Genomic DNA, 19,214 nt, shown 5'->3' on the forward strand with positions numbered 1-19,214 from the left:
AATTATTGAAAATTCTAATATACAATCGTTTGTATTTTCTCATGTTATCTTGAGACTCAATGTCTATCTTTTTATGCATAATGAATGCAAAGTTTTGTTTTGTGTCTTCACTGGATCTATACTTTTACTTATGGCTGTTCATTGCCTTGGTATTTATATGTTTTTTTTTTTTTTTTTTTTTAATATCTTACTCTTTTTGATTGATGTCAAAAAAGTGAGAATTTTTGGGCAAAAATTGAGCAGGACACTGGCCTAAGCATGAATATTGCTAACAATGAATTAATATGAATGGCTGAATATTGGCTCACTATAAATTGAAATTTTGAACATGATATTTTTTAGCCTGTTTACGAATTCTGATATGATATGATCTTGAAATATTGGCATGATATTGATATTGATCCTTGAAATATACACTGAGTTAGTATACATTCATGATCTATACGTTTAAATACTAACATACTTTTCAAATATTGTTAAGAATATGCTTACTATAAGGGGAAACCTTTTTTAAGGCTTACTCATTTTTGCTCATTATTTGTCATCATCAAAAAGGGGGAAAGACTTAAGAATCTTATTTTGATGATAACAAATCAAAGGAACTTAACATATTTGGTTAAGTGATGATGTTTCAAGACTCAAGTATTTTTAGATCAAAGATCAAGTGACTCAAGTGATCAATATCAAAGTGCTTGACAAGTCTGATGAAAGCTCAAACTTAATAATTCAAGATCTTATGAAGCTCAAGACTGTTGAAGATTGGAAGACAAGCTAATTATGATGAATGAAAGTTAAAGCATGAAGACTTAGTGTTTAGGATAGTCTTATTTTAAATAAGTCTCATGTAAGTACTTCAAACGATTTCAAAATGAATGCATGAAGCTCTTAGGTTAATTACTTGGACCTAGATACCTTGTAAAATATTTGAAAAATATTTTTAGAAGGTCAAAATTTATTTCAAAAGGGTACAAATTATTTTTGGAATGAAAAACACCAAAACAGGATTCTCCAAATTCTCTCTTCTTTTTTTTTTTCTATATCTGCATTAATGTGCAATTTTATCTATCAATGACTTTCTATCTTAAAAAATGTTCAACATGAAAATTATAGGATTTTTTTCTTAACTTTCTTTTGATACCAAGATCATCTTATTTGGAGTTTTTTAGTGTAAGTTATACCCAAAATACTGATGGGTGGTTGAAGCTAACAGCAAGACAGGCGACTGACATTTTATGAGCATTTTAAGAAAGCAGACAGAACCGAGTCAGGCGACTGAACTCCCAGGCTCAAGCGACTAACCCTGTACTGTGTTTCAAAAATACGATGAAATTTAAAAGGCACAGGCGATTGACCTTTGTGATTTTAAATTTATAAAAGCGAGGGAAACTTTCCAAATTTGATTGCTTGGCCCCCAAACTTAGAAATTTTTACTTTTATATTCTTTGTGATTATGAAGAAATTATTATAAAATTTAAGTAATATAAAATAATAAAAACAAAATTTTAAAAAACAATTGTATCATTCTTTAGTTTCTGATGATCGTAACTCTTATATATATATATATATATATATATATATATATCCCTGCTTATCTCTTTTATAATTTAAAATAAAAATTACCACCAAAAATATAAAAAAATAATCATTAAAATGTACCAAAACATATTTATATCATAAATAATTGTAAACCTTTTTCTAGCCTTTTCTAGTAAACACAAAAGTTTTCAATGATGAGAATTTTATATCATGGAAACGCTTTCCACTTTCCAAAAAGATAATTAAATGATTTAAAAACACAAAAGAGGTAGTTGGCGTGTGGCTGCACACGCACATATTTGGCGGACCATGCGCACGCATGCATGCAGACATGCGCTAAACACCAGAAACGGTGCCATTTTACTATGCATTTAAATTAAAAAAAAAAAAAAAATGGGGTCACGCGTGCATGCACGCACTCGCGCTTTTTAATTCAAAAGTGCTGTTTTTTTTTTTGAAAAAAAATATATGTAAAAGAAAAACATAATGGTGTCGTTTTTGGCTGGTTTTTATTCGAATTTTCTCCATTTTTTTGTGACAAAAAAAATCTGAAAAAATATTTTTGTAACTTCCCAACCTCCCGCCCCTTATTTTAACTCTCCCACTACCCCACTCTCCTAAAAATTCCTAAAAATGTTTTAAAAAATTTTAAAAATATTTAACTTCCCACTTCCCCACTTTCTCTCCTCTTTTCATTTCCACTCTCCCCTATCTCCTCTGTTCTATAAAACCCCATGGGGGACTACATGATTGGGGGGATCTCTCTATCCCTCTCATTATCTCTCTCTTATTTCTCTCTCTCTCTTTCTCCCTCTCCTTATCTCCCCCTCACCAAACTCTCTCTTCATATTTCTCCCACTATCCTCACACCCTAGCTTGAATTAACCCATCTTCTCCTATAGGCTCTTTCGGAAAACAGACACAGCCTGATAAATGCATTTTTCTCCGCTCTTGTGTACTTTCCATAACATGAAGTTTTATTTATATTTTATTATTTTACATGAAAAAAATTTTCTTTTTTACTATACGTACATCTTGCATATATATAATGTCTAATTGATTTTTTTTCTTTCTTAAAAAAATAATTTTTTTCATATCTTATATGTGGGGATTGGTGGTACATTTTGGAAAGAAAAAATAATCTTTTGTACAAAATTTTGCAAAGCACCCCTGCGATTCACATTTTCTTTAGAAAGAAAAAAAAAAAAAATTCTTAGGGCTTCAAATGGATGTTCATGTGTGGTCGCTTCATATGGATGTTCATGTGTGGTCGCTTCATATGGATGTTCATGTGTGGTCTTGCATGTTCTCCTTTTGCAAAGCACCCATTTTTTTTTTTTTAAATGAACCATTTTACATTGATGAAATTTACAATCTTTTGAAAATCGATGATTTATCTTTCCGTGTAAGATCAAGTCATATTCTCTCACAGTATGGGTACTTCAAAATTGGGACAGTTGATTTCAATAAGTTTATTTTGAGGAAGTAGAGGGACCCTTATGGGATTATTTTCCCCACATGAGTGCCCACAAAAGCCTCTCTAAAAAAAAGGGGGTGGAACTCATTTTCTTAGTTTTGAAATTGGAAAATAAGCGTCATTTTTTAAACTTTTTTATCCTTAAGAAAGTAATGGGAACCCGTGAGATTAATTTTCTCACATGGATCCCATGAAATCCTCCGAACTCATTCCCTTGGTTTTGAAATTTGAAAAATGGATACCACTTTTTAATTTTTTTGTCCTCGAGGAAGTAATGAAACCTACGTGGAATTAATTTCCATGCATGGATCCCACAAAATCCCTAAACTAGTTTCCTTAGTTTTGAAATTTAAAAAATGGGTACCAATTTTTAAAATTCTTATCCTAAAAAAAGTAATGGATGTCTAAAGTGTCAATAAAATGTGAAGGAGTTACAACATTTGGTCAATGGTTAGATGTAGTATTTGATTAACGTGTTTTAAGCAATTTTATCTTGGTTTGTGTGTGTGTGTGTGTGTGTGTGTGTGTGAGTGATTGGTTTGTGTTATCGAGTGCTGATTGCATTTAATTAATTATAATACTAAATTTTGAATTGAATTCGAAAAAGGATTATATTGTATGTATAAAGGAAATTGTGTAGTTTTCCAGCAAACCGTCGATGGTTTCTATATACCCTTCAATGGTTGCTTCTAGGGGTGGCAAAACGGGGGGGTGGGCCGGGTGCGGACGGGTTGTCAACGGGCTGGGTCGTAAACGGATCAGGTCTTTAACGAGTCGAGGTTAAACGGGTGCCAATCATATAAACCCTAACCCACCCGTTTAATAAACGGGCGGGTCGCAGGTTACCCATTTTAAAAAAATATATTATTTTAAAATTTTAAAACCCCAAATTATGGCACATCTCACTCTTATTTATTTAAAAAATTAAAGTCCCAAATTACAGCACATCTCTCTCTCACGGTTGAAAGGGAATCAAGCTTCCTCACTCTCTCTCTCTCAGAGTCTCTCTCTCTCTCTCTCTCTCTCTCTCTCTCTCTCAGCTTCCTCACTTATCAGGTTCAAACAAAATCAGTAAACCACTAAGCCAGTAAAACCTGAATGACCATGAGTCAGCTAGAGACGGAGACAAAAACTGGGATAGAGATGACGGCGAGCCCTAAGAATGACCAAATCTGTTCTGACAGATTAGACCAGACATGAGTGGAGAACTGCGAAGTCAAAGTTCGAGAGTAAAGAGCGAGAGTCGAGGGCTTGAGAGGCAGAGAGGATATGCCATAGGAGAGGAGACTACCTGTGAGAGAGAGGCGAAGCCGTGGAGTCGGGATTGGGATTTTGTGGGAGAGGGAAAAATACTGTAACTCTGCAAGTCTACAACCGGACGATGATTGATGAAGATGGCCGCCCATCTCCCACGCGACGAAGCAGAAGGGACGAGGGTAGTGAAAGCCAGCAAGAGGCAGCCACGGCCACAAGGAAATTTAGGGTTTAAGGTTAATGTGTAATATATATATATATATATATATATATATATAGGAATAGGAGCCAAATAGTTGGGTGACCCGGCCCAAACCCGGTTGACCCAGTTATAAACAGGTCAACCCGTGACCCGCCCATTTATTAAATGGGTTGACTTTCTTAAACCCGAGCCCGTTTAAAACAGACGGGTCTGGGTGACCCAACAGGGTATGACCCGTTTTGCCACCCCTAGTTGCTTCAACAGTTTCAAACAGAATGTTTTTTAGGAGAAAACCATTGATGGTTTGGTGAAACCGTCAACAGACTACTGCAAACCGTTGATGATTTCAGAAAACTGTCGACGGTTTTGTCAATTGCTAAATTGCCGAGAATCCTAACAGTTGAAGATTGACTGATATCCAATAGTCTACGATAATATGAGATTCTTTAGCTATATTACTTAAATATTTGCTTACATTTAATAGTATAGGATCTTCTTGATTTGGTATTTAAATACTTTTGAATTTGTAAAAACTATATCTTGTTCAAGTCCTATAGAACATCTCTACATCAATGAAAGTATTCTGCATTTTCTATAGTATGTACTATTGTGTGTTGACTTTTGACTATCATCCTCGTACCTCCCTTCGCCAATATGTGAGAGAATTTGAGATTTTGATTCAAGTCAAGGAAATTAAAGCAAATCTTAACTTTAATCTACTCTATTTTTATAGTTGTAAATAATTTATGTCTATTATAATTTATATGTTTATATTAGATTTGTTAATTATTATAACTATATATATATATATATATATATATATATCTTTCATTTGGTTCAGCAGAGTAGGTACTCTTTAAAATAAGATAAAATATAGTTTAAAGCTTGAATCAAAAGAATAGCTATTCTTTTTATATTTCTAATTATTTCATTTAACATATATATAATAAAAAATGAATAGACATTCTCATGGTTAAATTTGGAAATTGCTGTTTTTTATTTATTCTTTATTATGGATTCATAAAAATTTTCACATTATTATTCGTTTTATCGTAACAACATAATTTTTTGTATAACTAATTGTAACTAACCAATTAAAACTAATATATTCTTGGAAATAGGCATTTCGCAAATCAAATATAACCTTAAGATTATCCATCGAATAAATTAATTACTTTGTGAATATAAATGCAAATTAATCGAGCTTAGATACTAGTCAGTTATAATATTTTTATTCGATATTTTAATTTAACATAAAAAAAAATTTTATCATATATTTATTTAATAATTAAAAATAAAAATAACATAATTTTTATATTGTACAAAAATAAATTTTATTATTTTGATTTTAATCTATTGAGTTTTTTATTGTTTTTTTTTTTTTAAGATATAATTGGAAAAGAGACATTTAAATATGAAATAGAGGTTTTTTTATTATTTTAATTATAATTACTTGAGTACTGAGTTTTTAGTCACTTTCATTTTTTTTTTTTGTCATTTTGTTTTTTCCATGTCTAATTCCATTAGAGAAATTTTTTTAAAAAAATTCAAAACTATTATCAAAAACTCATATGTCTAATTGGTTCACTTATTTATTGAACCAATTCAAAGGTAACCTCTATTTAGAGTTCGTTCATATCAAACAAATATTTCCTTATTGTTGGGTTTTGTTTGTCCCACATCGGTGCAAAGGTTGTTTGAAGCTTTTTTGTTTGTCCCACATTGGTGAGAAATGTTCTTTGAACTTGAGGTTGAAGCGATATAAAGAGTTTCCCTCTTTATTTGTAAACACACCTCACAGTTGCAATTTGTGTGGAAGTAATGGATTGATCTTTGGCGCCCGAGGACGTAGGTAATTCTGTAACGAACCTCGTTAAATTCTTGTGTTGTTCTTTATTGCTATCTTTTATTATTAGTTTCGACATTCCTTTAGTTTTTTATATTCAATAGCATTAGTTGTAGTATTAGTGTTTCGCACAAGTGGAGTGCCCGACACTACAATTGGTATCACAGCCAAGTTGAATAGTGCCAATACGGAGGTATTTCTTGGTTAAGATCCTTGATTTCATTTTTGATGTCTAAGAAAGACCTTGTCTAAGCAAGTACTCAGAGACCATTGCGGGTCAGTCATTCCCTGGAGGTCAACCTGGTCAAAGTGAAATTTCATAGAATATACAAAGTAGACTATATAGAAGATGACAAAAACTATGCGTGCAACAGTAGAAGAAACTTTGTCCACATGAACTCCAACCCCAACAACTTTGACATCATCGTCAAAGACGATAGCTAATGCTTGGTTTGAGGTGGAGAAATTTGATGGTACCAATAATTTTATTATGTGGCAATGTGAGGTGATGGGCATCCTGTACCAGAGGATATGAGTGACAAAGATTGGGGAAATATCAATCATCAGGCATGTGGTATAATTCATCTGTGTCTCGCTAAAAATCAGAAATATTGCGTTATGAGGGAGACATATGCAAAGAAATTGTCGAAGGCATTGGAAGATACATTTATGACCAAAGGTCTGGAAAATCAGCTATATTTGAAAAAGAAATTGTTTCGCTTCCAGTATCATCTAGGTATTTCGATAAATGACCACATAAATGCTTTCAATAAAATTTTTGTTGGCCTTACAAAGCTTAAAATCTTGTTTTGATGCTAACAAACAAGTGGAACTTAACATATTTGGTTAAGTGATGCTATTTCAAGGCTCACATATGTGAAAGCAAGGTCAAAGTGCTCACAAGGATCAAATGAAGCTTAAATGATCAAAAGCATGGTTTTAAAGATGATATATTAAAACTTAAAGAAAATGAGGACATGGATGATTTGTTGAGAGCCAGAGAAAAGCAAAACAAAAAAGCAAAAGAAAAGCAAAACAAGAGAGCTCAAAGAAAGACAAAGCATGAAGACTCGAGTACCTAGAATGTGAAAAGTCTTAAAAGTCCTTATGTAAGTACTTTAATGTTTAAATATCGTTTGAAATATTTTGAAACTCTTTAGGGGAAATGCATGGACTTAGAGACCTATTTTAAAACTCCGAAAAATGTTTTATAAAAGAGCAAAGAAAGAGAGCAAAACAAATTTTGGAAACTAAAAATAAAAAACTAGAAAATGAACTATTTAGAAGACCGAGGTCACTGCCCAGAAGACTGAAGAGTCAACTTCAGAAGACCAAAAATTAAGTCCAGTCATTTGAAGATTTATTGGTGAAACTCAGAAACAGGCAGAAGCACATCAAAAGACTAAACCCTGACTTCAGACGTCTGAACCTAGGACTTCAGAAGTCTGAACCTATGTCCAGTTCATTATTTTCAAAGCATTAAGGAACTTCAGTCGTCTGAACCCGATACCTCAGACGTCTAAACACTATTAACGGTCAAATTTTTTAAATATTTTAAATGTTTTAAATTGGTTTCCTATGCTCCAAATTTTCTTAAAACTTGGAAGATACTCCAAGTAATCTTGGGCAACACAAAAACATTTTTGAAAGCGTATATATATATGGTTTTGCAAATCAAAACACAACAAGAATTGAAAAATCTGATTGATAAGCCGAAGCACTCTTGTTCTTACAAAGTTCTCTTGCTCACTCATTGCAAAACTCTTTTGCTAAAATATTCTGAAGTGCTGATCCTTACTACTCTGAGTTTCTTGTACACAGAAATTCTTTTTTATTTTCTTGTAGATTGACGACTCCCATAATTGTTTGGATCGTTGGCTAAGTGTGGGGTATTACTTAGAGAGGTGTAGCTCTAGCCTATTGAAAAAGTGACCGAGTGAGGGGATATCACTTGGAGAGGCAGTGCTCTTGCCTATTGAAGGAGTGTGTAATGGTGTTGTTCCACCCGGCAAAGGAACTAGTTTAGTGAATCCTTTGGTAGCTTGCCAAAGGCAAGGACTTAGGCTGGGGATAAGCTGAACCTCGTAAAAAACTCGGTTTCACTCTCTCTTTCCCTTACTCTTTTTACATTCAGCACATATAAACTATGTGGATAATTTAATTTTCTTAATTATACAAACTACGTAATCTGGAAGTTAAATAAACTTAAAGTTTAATTTTGATTTGGGATTACGGAAACCGAAAGGGAGTACGTTGGTTGATCAAAACTTTGCGGAAACCTCAAAAGGAAGTACGTTGGTTGGTTAACACCCAAAGACAAATTAACTAAAGAGTTTATTTAAATTCTAAGTTTTTTGAGAATTGAGTTGTGGTTTGCATTGAAGGAACGACTTCATATATACTGGGCTTGAATATAAATCATGTACTCAGGGCTACCTACGACAAAGCTGAATCTATCAAAGTGTTGCATCTTGTTTGATTGAGTTTTGTTTGATTGTTTACTTGAATTGTGTGGTTGTGGATTGAAATCTTTGAAAGAATTAAAAGGCTTAAAAATTCATTAAAAAGATTTGAAAGAAATTTTAATAACCCAATTCACCCCCCCTCTCTTTTGGGACTACATCTTAATTTTCAATTTTGACTAATTTGTTAAATTTGAATGAAAAGATGAAAGATGAGGATAAAGCCTTATTGTTACTAAATTCTCTCCCTGATTATTATGAACATCTGACCACCACTTTATTGTATGGGAAAGATAAAGTTACTTTTGATGCTATTTGTACTGCATTGATTAATACTGAATGCAAAAAGAAGGATCAGAGGGTCCATAAAGAAACAACAGAAACACTAACAATAAGGGGACATTCTCAGAGCCGTAAACTTGGAAGAAGTAAATCTCATACGAGCCCTGCTAAATATGAATGCGCATATTGTCATGAGAAAGGACATTCGAAGAAATATTACCCTAAATTGCACCCGAAGAATAAGGGCAAAGCACATTCTAATGCCAAGATAGCCAAGTGTGATGGAAGTGAGTCAGATTTTTCTCTTGTTTGACCATTTTCGACACATTACTTTGGTGAGTGGATTTTGGATTTTGGTTACTCCTATCACATGTGTACCAATAGAGAATGATTTTCTAATTTTGAAGAATTAGATGGTGGGGTTTTTTTTATGGAAAATGATAATACCTGTAAAACAACTATAATAAGTTCAATACAGTTGAAATGTCAAGATAGAACTGTTAACACCTTGACTGATGTTAGGTATGTTCCAAATCTAAAAAAAAAAAAACTATGATTTCATTGGGTGCCTTAAAATCTAAAGGATTCACTATCACTTTGAAAGATGAAACCTTAAAGATTAAATCAGGTGCGCTTGTGGTGATGAAAGGTATTAGGAAAAATAACTTGTATTATTTTCAAGGTAGTACAGTTATTGGCTCAACAGCTGTTGTTTCTGAGAAAGATGCAGGTTTAGATATAACCAAGTTATGGCATATGCGATTGGCACATGCAGGTGAAAAACAACAATTGGCTAAGCGAGGCTTGTTGAAGGGTACAAAGGTATGTAAGCTTGAGTTTTGTGAACATTGTATTCTGGGAAAACAGGCAAGAGTGAAATTTGGCACTGCGACCCACCAGATTGAAGGTATCTTAGACTACATCTACACAAATGTATGGGGGCCTACCAAAACTGTTTCATTGGGTGGTATGTATTATTTTGTTACTTTTGTTGATTATTTTTTTAGAAGCGTTTGGGTGTATTCTATGAAACATAAAAATAAAGTATGTGATATTTTCTTTAAGTGAAAAAAAATTAGTTGAAACTCAAATTGACAGAAAGATCAAACGGCTCAGATCAAATAATGGTGGTGAATACATGAGTGATCCGTTTGTGAAGGTATGTCAAGACGAAGGTATTGCACGACACTTCACAATTAGAAATACACCACAACAGAATGGGGTGGCAAAGCACATGAATTGGACTTTGCTGGAGAAAGTTCGATATATATTTTCTAAAGCTAAGTTGGACAAAAGGTTTTGGGCTGAGGCTGTTAGGTATGTGTGTCATCTCATTAACCGCCTACCATCATCTACTATTGGGGGAAAAATACCCTATGAGGTATGGTCTAGAGAACCTGCTAATGATTATGATTCTTTACATGTATTTGGTACAATTGCTTATTATCATATTAAAGAATCTAAGTTGGATCCTAGAGCCAAGAAAGCAATATTCTTGGGGATTAGTGTAGGAGTCGAAGGATATCGTCTTTGGTGTCTAGAGACGAAAAAAATGATTTTAAGCAAAGATGTGACTTTTGATGAACTTGCAATAATGAAGAAAACAATACGCAAGGAGTCACCAGTTGAAGAAAAGACCAGTGGCAATCAACAACAGGTGAAGGTTGAGACAATTTTGGGAAACCTAGTGAGAAATTAAACTACACAATATAACTCTCCTATTACAGTAGGGAACAACAATCAATTGTTTCTCAAAGGCCAAAACGAGAAATTCGAAAACTTGCTCGGTATACTGACATGGTGGTCTATGCACTTCCAGTTGTAGATGGTGATGTTCCTTGCACTGAATCAAATAAGTGGAAAAGAACGATGAACGAAGAAATACTCTCTTCATCAGAATCAAAGTTAGGAGCTAGTCCAATTGCCCAGGGGTAAGAAAACAATTGATTGCAAATGAGTCTATGTAAAGAAAGAAGGATTTCCAGATGCAAATAATATTCGCTTCAAAGCTAGATTGGTAGCTAAGGGCTCTACGCACAGAAGGAAGATATTGATTATAACGAGTTATTTTCTCCAGTTGTTAAACATTCTTCCATTCGAATTTTGTTGGCTTTGGTAGCACAATTTGATCTTGAATTATATCAGCTCGATGTAAAAACTGCATTTTTACATAGTGATTTGGAAGAGAAAATCTATATGACTTAGTCAGATGGATTTAAGATTGCTGGAAAAGAAAATTGTGTGCAAACTGGGAAAATTGTTGTATGGTTTAAAACAATCTCCAAGACAATGATACAAACGATTTCATCAGTTCATGATTGGTCACAAGTACATTAGAAATATTCGCAAACTACAAAATGGATCTTTTATATATTTACTCTTGTATGTTGATGATATGTTGATTGCTTCAAAAAACAGGGAAGAAATCAACAAACTGAAAAGTCAGTTAAATCAAAAGTTTGAGATGAAAGATCTTAGTGAAGAAAAGAAGATACTTGACATGGAGATATGTAGAGACAGAATGAAAGAAAGAGTTAGTTTGTCTCAGAAACAGAATTTGAATAAGGTAGTACAAAGTTTTGACATGTTTGAGCATTCAAAACCAACTAGCACTCCACTTGCTCCTCACTTCAAACTTAATGCATATTTATCGCCTAATTTAGACGAGGAATATAAGTATATGTCACAAGTTCTTTATACAAATGCAATTGGTAGTGTAATGTATGCAATGATTTGTATAAGACCTAATATTTCACAAACTGTTAATATGGTGAGAAGGAATATGCATGATCCGAGTAAAGAACATTGGCAAGCTATGAAATGGATTTTACGATACATTAGGGACACTATTGATGTTGGTAAAGTATTTGAGAAAAATAATACTATTGATCAAAGTGTTGATGGATATGTGGATTCTGATTTTGTAGGTGATCTGGATAAATGTCGATCAACTACTGGATATGTTTTTACATTTGCTAATGGTCCAGTGAGTTGGAGGTCTACCTTATAGTCTATCATTGCTTTGCCTACAACAGAAGCAGAGTTGCAGCTTCAAAGGCTGTTAAGGAAGCTATTTAGTTGCAGGGTTTACTTGAAAATTTAGGAGTTGTTTAGAAGCATATTGCTGTGTTTTGTGATAGCCAGAGTACTATTCATTTGGCAAAGAACCAAGTCTACCATGCACGAATAGAGCACATCGACGTTCGGTTTCACTTTATACGGGATATAATTGATGAAGGTAAAAATACTTCTTAAAAAATTGCCACAGCTGAAAATACCGCAAATATATTGACCAAGATTGTGACAACAATCAAGTCAAATATTGTTTTGACTTGATCAGTATCCTATTTGGTTGCAAGGTATACTTGAAAATTTGGGAGTTATTCAAAAGCATATTGTTGTGTTCTATGATAGTCAGAGTGCTATTCATTTGGCAAAAAACCAAGTCTACCATGCACAAACGAAGCACATCGACGTTCGGTTCACTTTATACGGTATATAATTGATGAAGGTAAAAATACTTCTTCAAAGGATCGCTACAGCTGAAAATCCCGCAGATATGTTGACCAAAGATTGTGACAACAATCAAGTTTAAATATTGTTTTGACTTTATCAATATCTTGTTTGGTTGCAGGATTTACTTGAAAATTTGGGAGTTGTTCAGAACCATGTTGTTGTGATATGTGATAGCCAGAGTGCTATTCATTTGGCAAAGAACCAAGTCTACCATGCACGAATGAAGCACATCGACATTCGGTTTCACTTTATACGAGATATAATTGATGAAAGTAAAAATACTTCTTTAAAAGATTGCTACAACTGAAAATCCCGCTGATATGTTGACCAAGATTGTAACAACAATCAAGTTTAAACATTATTTTTTCTTGATCAATATCTTGCAAGTTTGAATATTTTTGAAAGTCGTTGATGATGTGGAACTCCAAAGAGTGTTGATGACTGAAAATTTTGTTGAATTTGTCGTCAAGGTGGAGATTTGTTGATTTTTGCTTATCCCACATCAGTGGGAAGGTTGCTTGAAGTTTTTTTGTTTGTAAATGTATTTTGAACTTGAGGTTAAAGCTATATAAAGAGCTCCCCTCTCCATTTGTAATCACACCTCAATATCCTGCAAATCTGAATATTTTTGGAAGGCACTGATGATGTGGAACTCCAGTGAGTGTTGATAACTGAAAAATTTGTTGAATTTATCGTCAAGGTGGAGATTTGTTGGTTTTTGCTTGTCCCACATCGGTGGGAAGGTTGTTTGAAATTTTTTTGTTTGTAAATGTTTTTTGAACTTGAGGTTAAAGCCATATAAAGAGCTCTCTTCTCCATTTGTACTCACACCTCACAGTTGTAATTTGTCTGAAAGTAGTGGATAAATCGTCGGCGCCCGAGGATGTAGACAATTTTGTACCGAACCTCGTTAAATTCTTGTGTTGTTCTTTATTGATGTCTTTTATTATTAGTTTCTGCATTGCCTTAGTTTTTATATATTTAATAGCATTAGTTGTATTATTGGTGTTTGTCATAAGTGGGGTGCCCGACACAACACTTATTTCTTTGAAACAAAAACAAGCTTCCCTTATTGTATTATAGGTATTCCACCATATTTGTTCTACTTTTAGAATTTCAAAATTTTGTCAAAATCAAAATTTAAAACCTTGAGTAAACAAGTAATCGAATGTAGTGTTTCAGACCTTAGATTTTGGACTTTGGATTTTGATTTGGGTGGATTTAGACAAATTTGAATACAATTTTATGCATCGTCTTATATATCCAAATCTAATACAACTTAAAATTTAAGGCATTTCTAAATATAGGGAAATAAATTTTCTTTTCTGGGGGAGTTGTTGATTTATGGTCGTATTGTGTGAAAGTATGAGGATCAAATGGGTACTTTGATAATTAGTAGGTGGTTCTACACATCACATCACATATTTATATAATTTAGACAAGAAATTGTCCAAAAATTAAAAATAATAATACAAATATGGCAAGAAAGAAATACTTCATCATTTCTAAGCATGATATTTTAATATTAATAAGCTAAACGAATAAATACTTAAAATAAAGGAAGCTAAAGTAAGTACACAGGCTGGAATTTATGAAAACTGGAAAGAGGAAGAATGAATGAATTACCCACGAATCAAGCTGCAGCAAGACAGAGGGATCTATGCAGGCAGTCGGTGGAGATTGAGTCAAAGGGAGAGATCCAGATCCAGATCTTGATACTGATTCATATCCGGATCCAATCAGACTAGGGGAAACAAAATTGCTTTCAGTGTAAAAAAAAAAATTAACAATAATAATAATAATAATTATAGAAATGCAACAAAAAGAAAGCATTTCTTAATTTTCAAGTAATAATATTTTAGTATTGAAGTGCATGTAAAGATGGACAAATTAAACGAATAATTATACATTTTGTACATAAAATAACTCTGCAATAAAATTGAATTGATTACACGCGGATGCATATAAATATATTTCCATATATAAATATACATACTCGAAATTAGGAAAAAGCTAAAGCAAGTACACAGGGATTTATGAAACTGGAATTAAAGAAGAGGAATGAATTACCCACAAATCAAGCAGCGAGTTGGATGGATCTACGCAGGGACTGAGAATGGCCTGGATGAGGTTGAGATCTGGATCCAGATCTGATCAGGTCAAACGGGAAACAAAATTACTTCAATTTATTTGAAGAGATGAGGAGTATGCTATAGAGAAAGGTTTAATGGAGTGGAGCAATACCAGAGAAGGAAGCTTCCAGGAAGCTGAGGAGAAAGCCATATGTGCACTGCCTTTTTACAGTCAACGCAAAAGGCTTCGATGGTGAGGATTCCATTTATCATGGCACCGCTTTCCACTTTCGAGGAAGATGAAGAGCAGAAAACAATTTACTTCTCTTCTTTCCTTGGTCCAGTCCACCGCCTTTGGAAGTACCGGGAGCGTTTATGTTCTATTCTCCACAAACAGCAACATTTGCTACCAGATACAATACCAAAAGAGAACGTTAAGAGCAGTTTATATACCAGAGAGACCCTCCCACTACCTCTGTAACACTGCAACTACCAAGATGATGATCGGAGAACCCAACCGCCCTAATCCCACCGTTCACGTTCCCCCATGGTCCGTCGTGGACGATCCGACCGCCAATTTGTGTTTACCCTTTCCCCTCCCCGACGGCAATGCAAGCGGCGCCCAAGAAAACACAGTCAATTAATATTTGATAATTTTTCTCACACAATAAGAAGTAAAACTGTCATTTAATACATTTAAATATAAATATAAAGTGCAAGTGCATTTTTTAATTATGCCGTAATTGTGTGTGCATATAATGTAGAAGAATAGAACTCATTTTTCTGTATTTAGTAATGTCACATTTAGTTTGCTAAATTTCCTAATTATAAGTATATTAGTTTCTTATACTACCTAATTATGTCTCTATTCCATCCTAAAAGAATTTTTATGCATATATTATTAATAAATTTGTAAAAATAATAACATATATTGTCGTCCAAGCACATGCTTTTAGGGTTCTTATTTTTGTTCTTTCAATCAAATAAGATTAGCTTATCTATCAATTTAATTATTTTTATTGTGATTCAAATTTAAAGTGAACGTTAAAATTTCAATAACATTGCAAATAATTTGGTTGTAGAGTATTTATGGAAACATGAAAATTTGTTGCGAATAATTATAAGGTGTATCTTTTTAAAAAAAATAAATAAATAAATGTAGTAAAATGTTGACATTTTTTCTTTTACTTTGATTATTATGTCTAAATTAACAATTATGAAGAAATTATTATAAAAATTTAAGTAATATAAAATATAAAAAAAATTAAAAAAAAATTATCTTTCTTTAGTTGTAAGAACCCGACCCGAGATAAGTATATTAAATAAATGAGGAAAAGAGAAGAAAAGTTTAAAAGGTAAAACCTGCAGGGCTCGTCGACGAGGCTTCCATGCTTGTCGACGAAGTCTCTTGTGTAACTCGGCGATGAGATTCAGTAGCCTGTCGACGATGAGATGCCGAGAGATTTTGGGAAAAATCTAAAATCTCAGGCTCGTTGACGAGGCCACCTTGGTATCGATGAACTTCCTTCTGCGACTCGTCGACGAGGATAATCAGGTCAAAGGCTTATAAATATCTTTTCACTTGCTTAATGAGGAAGAAATCAAAAATCCTCTCTCTCTCTCTCTCTCTCTCTCTCTCTCTCTCTAGGATTTTAGTCTGTCAGCTACTGGAATCAACGATCTGACGTTACCACGTGGATCAGGAAGAGAATCTCTAAGTTTATAACTGATGCACTGAGCCGAAAGTCAGTGGGAGCAACATTGTCGGCAGTGGAAATTCAGCACCCTGTTCAGATGGATTTGGAGAGGCTAGGCGTGGAGCTAATAGAGGATGATCACTAGGCATTCATTGCCAGCTTGGTGGTACAACCTACTTGGTAGGAAAAAATTAAAGTTGTCAAAAGAAGTGATCCAGAATTAGCAAAACTGATAGAGAAGGTACAGGACGGACAGGAGGAAAAATTCAATATTTCAGATGATGGAACTCTGAGGTTCCGTGCCAGACTATGCATTCGTGCAAACGCTGAGATCAAGAGAACAATCTTAGAGGAGGCACATAGATCACTTTACACTGTGCATCCGGGTTGTAACGTCCCTCAATTTCTTAACATAAAATATCACATAATAAATAAAATGGTCAACCCGAACCTGTGGGTAGCGGGGAGACCTGTCAAACACAGCAGAAAACCTAGCAGCAGTAAACATAAAATCTCAAACATCCAATCATAAAACATAATACTAGAGCATTCTATACATCCTCACATACATCAAAATATCTCTAGGGTCAAACAAAAAATAACTTTGATGCTATTACAAAATCTTACCCTTCTTACAGGGTAATCTCACTAGCTCAACGGCGGCCCTGACCCGCCGGTCTCTCAGGGGCTCCTGAAAAATTAATTAAACTTGGGGGAAAGACACTTCTCAGTAAGGGAAAATAAACTAAATACAGTTGTGTGGCAACATAAATATTTAATGCATTTATACGTATACAGTACATTTCATAATTCTATAAACATCATCATATCGTGCTGAGTAAACATATATTTTCACATCTGTTAATAAATCATAACATACATAAAATTATCTGTTATAACTGTAGTGCTGAAAACAAACCCAGGATGACTAGCTAGCTGGTGTCATGTATTACCCCCGATGAGGGGTTGTGCAGCCCGAAGGCAGGACCCGACAATGGCTGGCCGACCACTACCGAATCAAATATGTCTGTAAGTACAATGAGCCCGCCACACCCTGGTCCGAACTGTCAGGTGGACGTCCACACTCTACTGAAAACCACATCGACTATCCATCTCCCATCCCCTCATGGGATGGTTAGCACTAATCTGACGTAAAAATCTGATCTACACATATAGCTACGGTACCGAGCCCCTGAACTGAACTAAACTAACATCCTAGTGGTGATAACATATAATACATGATCATATATATAACATCATTACGGCCTCGTGCCGAAAATATAGTAATTACGGCCTCGTTCCGAAAACATAAATACATGGCCTCGCGCCAATAACATAAATACAGCCTCGTGCCGATAACATAAATACGGCCTTGTGCCGATAACATAAATACATGGCCTCGCGCCAATAACATAAATACGGCCTCGTGCCGATAACATAAATATATGGCCTTGCGCCAAAATTGTTTCAAGTATATATATTCTGAAAATATATCATTTATCACATAATCGTCAAAACCATCACAACATAACTCATATTTTCATAATACCTGAAATCATGCTTTGTTCATAAAATCTTTCACATCATAATACATTTCACACAAAATAATATTCATGCCACACATATGCTATTAAAAGTCATACTTCATATTTTAAAATCGTGAATTACTTACATCTCATACATACATATACATTTTAATCATCATAGCAGTATTTTCCCAATCGTACATTTCATTCATAATACACAATATAACATATGCTTTTCTGAAAATAAATTTACTCATAATCAATAATAATTTGTATGGAAAATTACTGTTTTAGTTTATTCCCTTACCTGTCTACTGAGAAATTCATTAGGATCCAAAATTTCACGCCCTTAGCGCCCGAAATTTAACTCTTGCAATTTACATTTTTCCCCAGATTAATTAATCTATTTCTCCAAAATAATACTCATCTAACCTTCCTTAGGCTCCATATACTTCAAACTAACATTTAAACTATTATTTAACATCCCCACTTAATTTTCTAAATTTTGCCTGCGGGTCCCAAAATTACACCCGTGGCGCTCACCCGGGGCCTAAATTCCAGAAATCCTACTTTAGTCTTAAATGCTTAATATGTTAGCATTTCTAAATTAATGCTAATTAATTAAAAATAAGCCTCTTAATAATCGCCGCACCCCACATTTGAGGTTTCGGTCCGACACCCCCACAAGAATTCCGTCCCACTAGACTTGTAGAGAATCATCCCTAAATTCTCATGGTGGTGTCCGTTCGTCAATTGGACTTATATTTTGTAAGAAATTAAAGAAAAAGGAAAAAATGGTTTACCCCAGGGAATATGCCTACGCCGCTCCTACCACCGATCCACTTCGATAGAAATGACGGTAGCAGCGAATGGAGTCTAGTGGTATCTTCAGATTTTCGGTCGGGCGAAAATTCGCCACGAAATCGAGGAGAGAGGGAGAGAAAACGTGAGGAGAGAGAGAGAGTTGCAGAGAAGAAAAGAAAAGAAATATATATAAGTTTGAATCTCCTGAAGCTTCAACAAGCTTTAGGAGGATAATAATAATAATAATAATAATAATAATATTTAATTAATATTAATAATAATATTTTTTTAATAAAATAAAAATTAATTTTAATTAAATAATTTTTTTATTTTTTTAAAAAAATTCATTTAATTAATTAATTGATTAATATTTTTTAAAATTTTAATTTATTTTTTTAATTTTTATTTATTTATTTATTTATTTATTGGAATCATTCTATTAATCTTTTATATCTCTTTTTGGGGTTTTTACACGGGTAGCATGAAAATGTATCAGGATCTATAGGAATCCTTCTGGTGGAGCGGCATGAAGAGGAAGAT

General features: G+C 33.8%; 1 protein-coding gene across 18 annotated transcripts in view; it reads right to left on the bottom strand.

The window, feature by feature from the left end:
* The window catches only part of LOC131144117 (disease resistance protein RFL1-like), a 28,604-nt gene extending 13,298 nt beyond the window's left edge, over positions 1-15,306 (bottom strand). For 13 of the 18 annotated variants that reach the window (XM_058092611.1, XM_058092626.1, XM_058092604.1 and 10 more), the window contains exons 1-2: positions 14,646-14,730; positions 14,202-14,319 (exon numbers count right to left, since the gene is read on the bottom strand). Coding sequence is in view for 2 of the 18 variants with exons in the window: in XM_058092524.1 (XP_057948507.1) it covers positions 14,202-14,319; positions 14,650-14,725; positions 14,820-14,913 (288 nt within the window). In the remaining 16 variants the exon portion in view is untranslated. Of the gene's footprint in view, positions 1-14,201; positions 14,320-14,645; positions 14,731-14,819 lie in introns of those variants that run through there. The other 5 variants (XM_058092524.1, XM_058092516.1, XM_058092618.1 and 2 more) reach the window with 5 other exon arrangements.
* Positions 15,307-19,214: the final 3,908 nt, after the last annotated feature.

Source organism: Malania oleifera, chromosome 1 (genome assembly GCF_029873635.1).
Source record: "Malania oleifera isolate guangnan ecotype guangnan chromosome 1, ASM2987363v1, whole genome shotgun sequence".
NCBI classification, from domain to species: Eukaryota; Viridiplantae; Streptophyta; class Magnoliopsida; order Santalales; family Ximeniaceae; genus Malania; species Malania oleifera.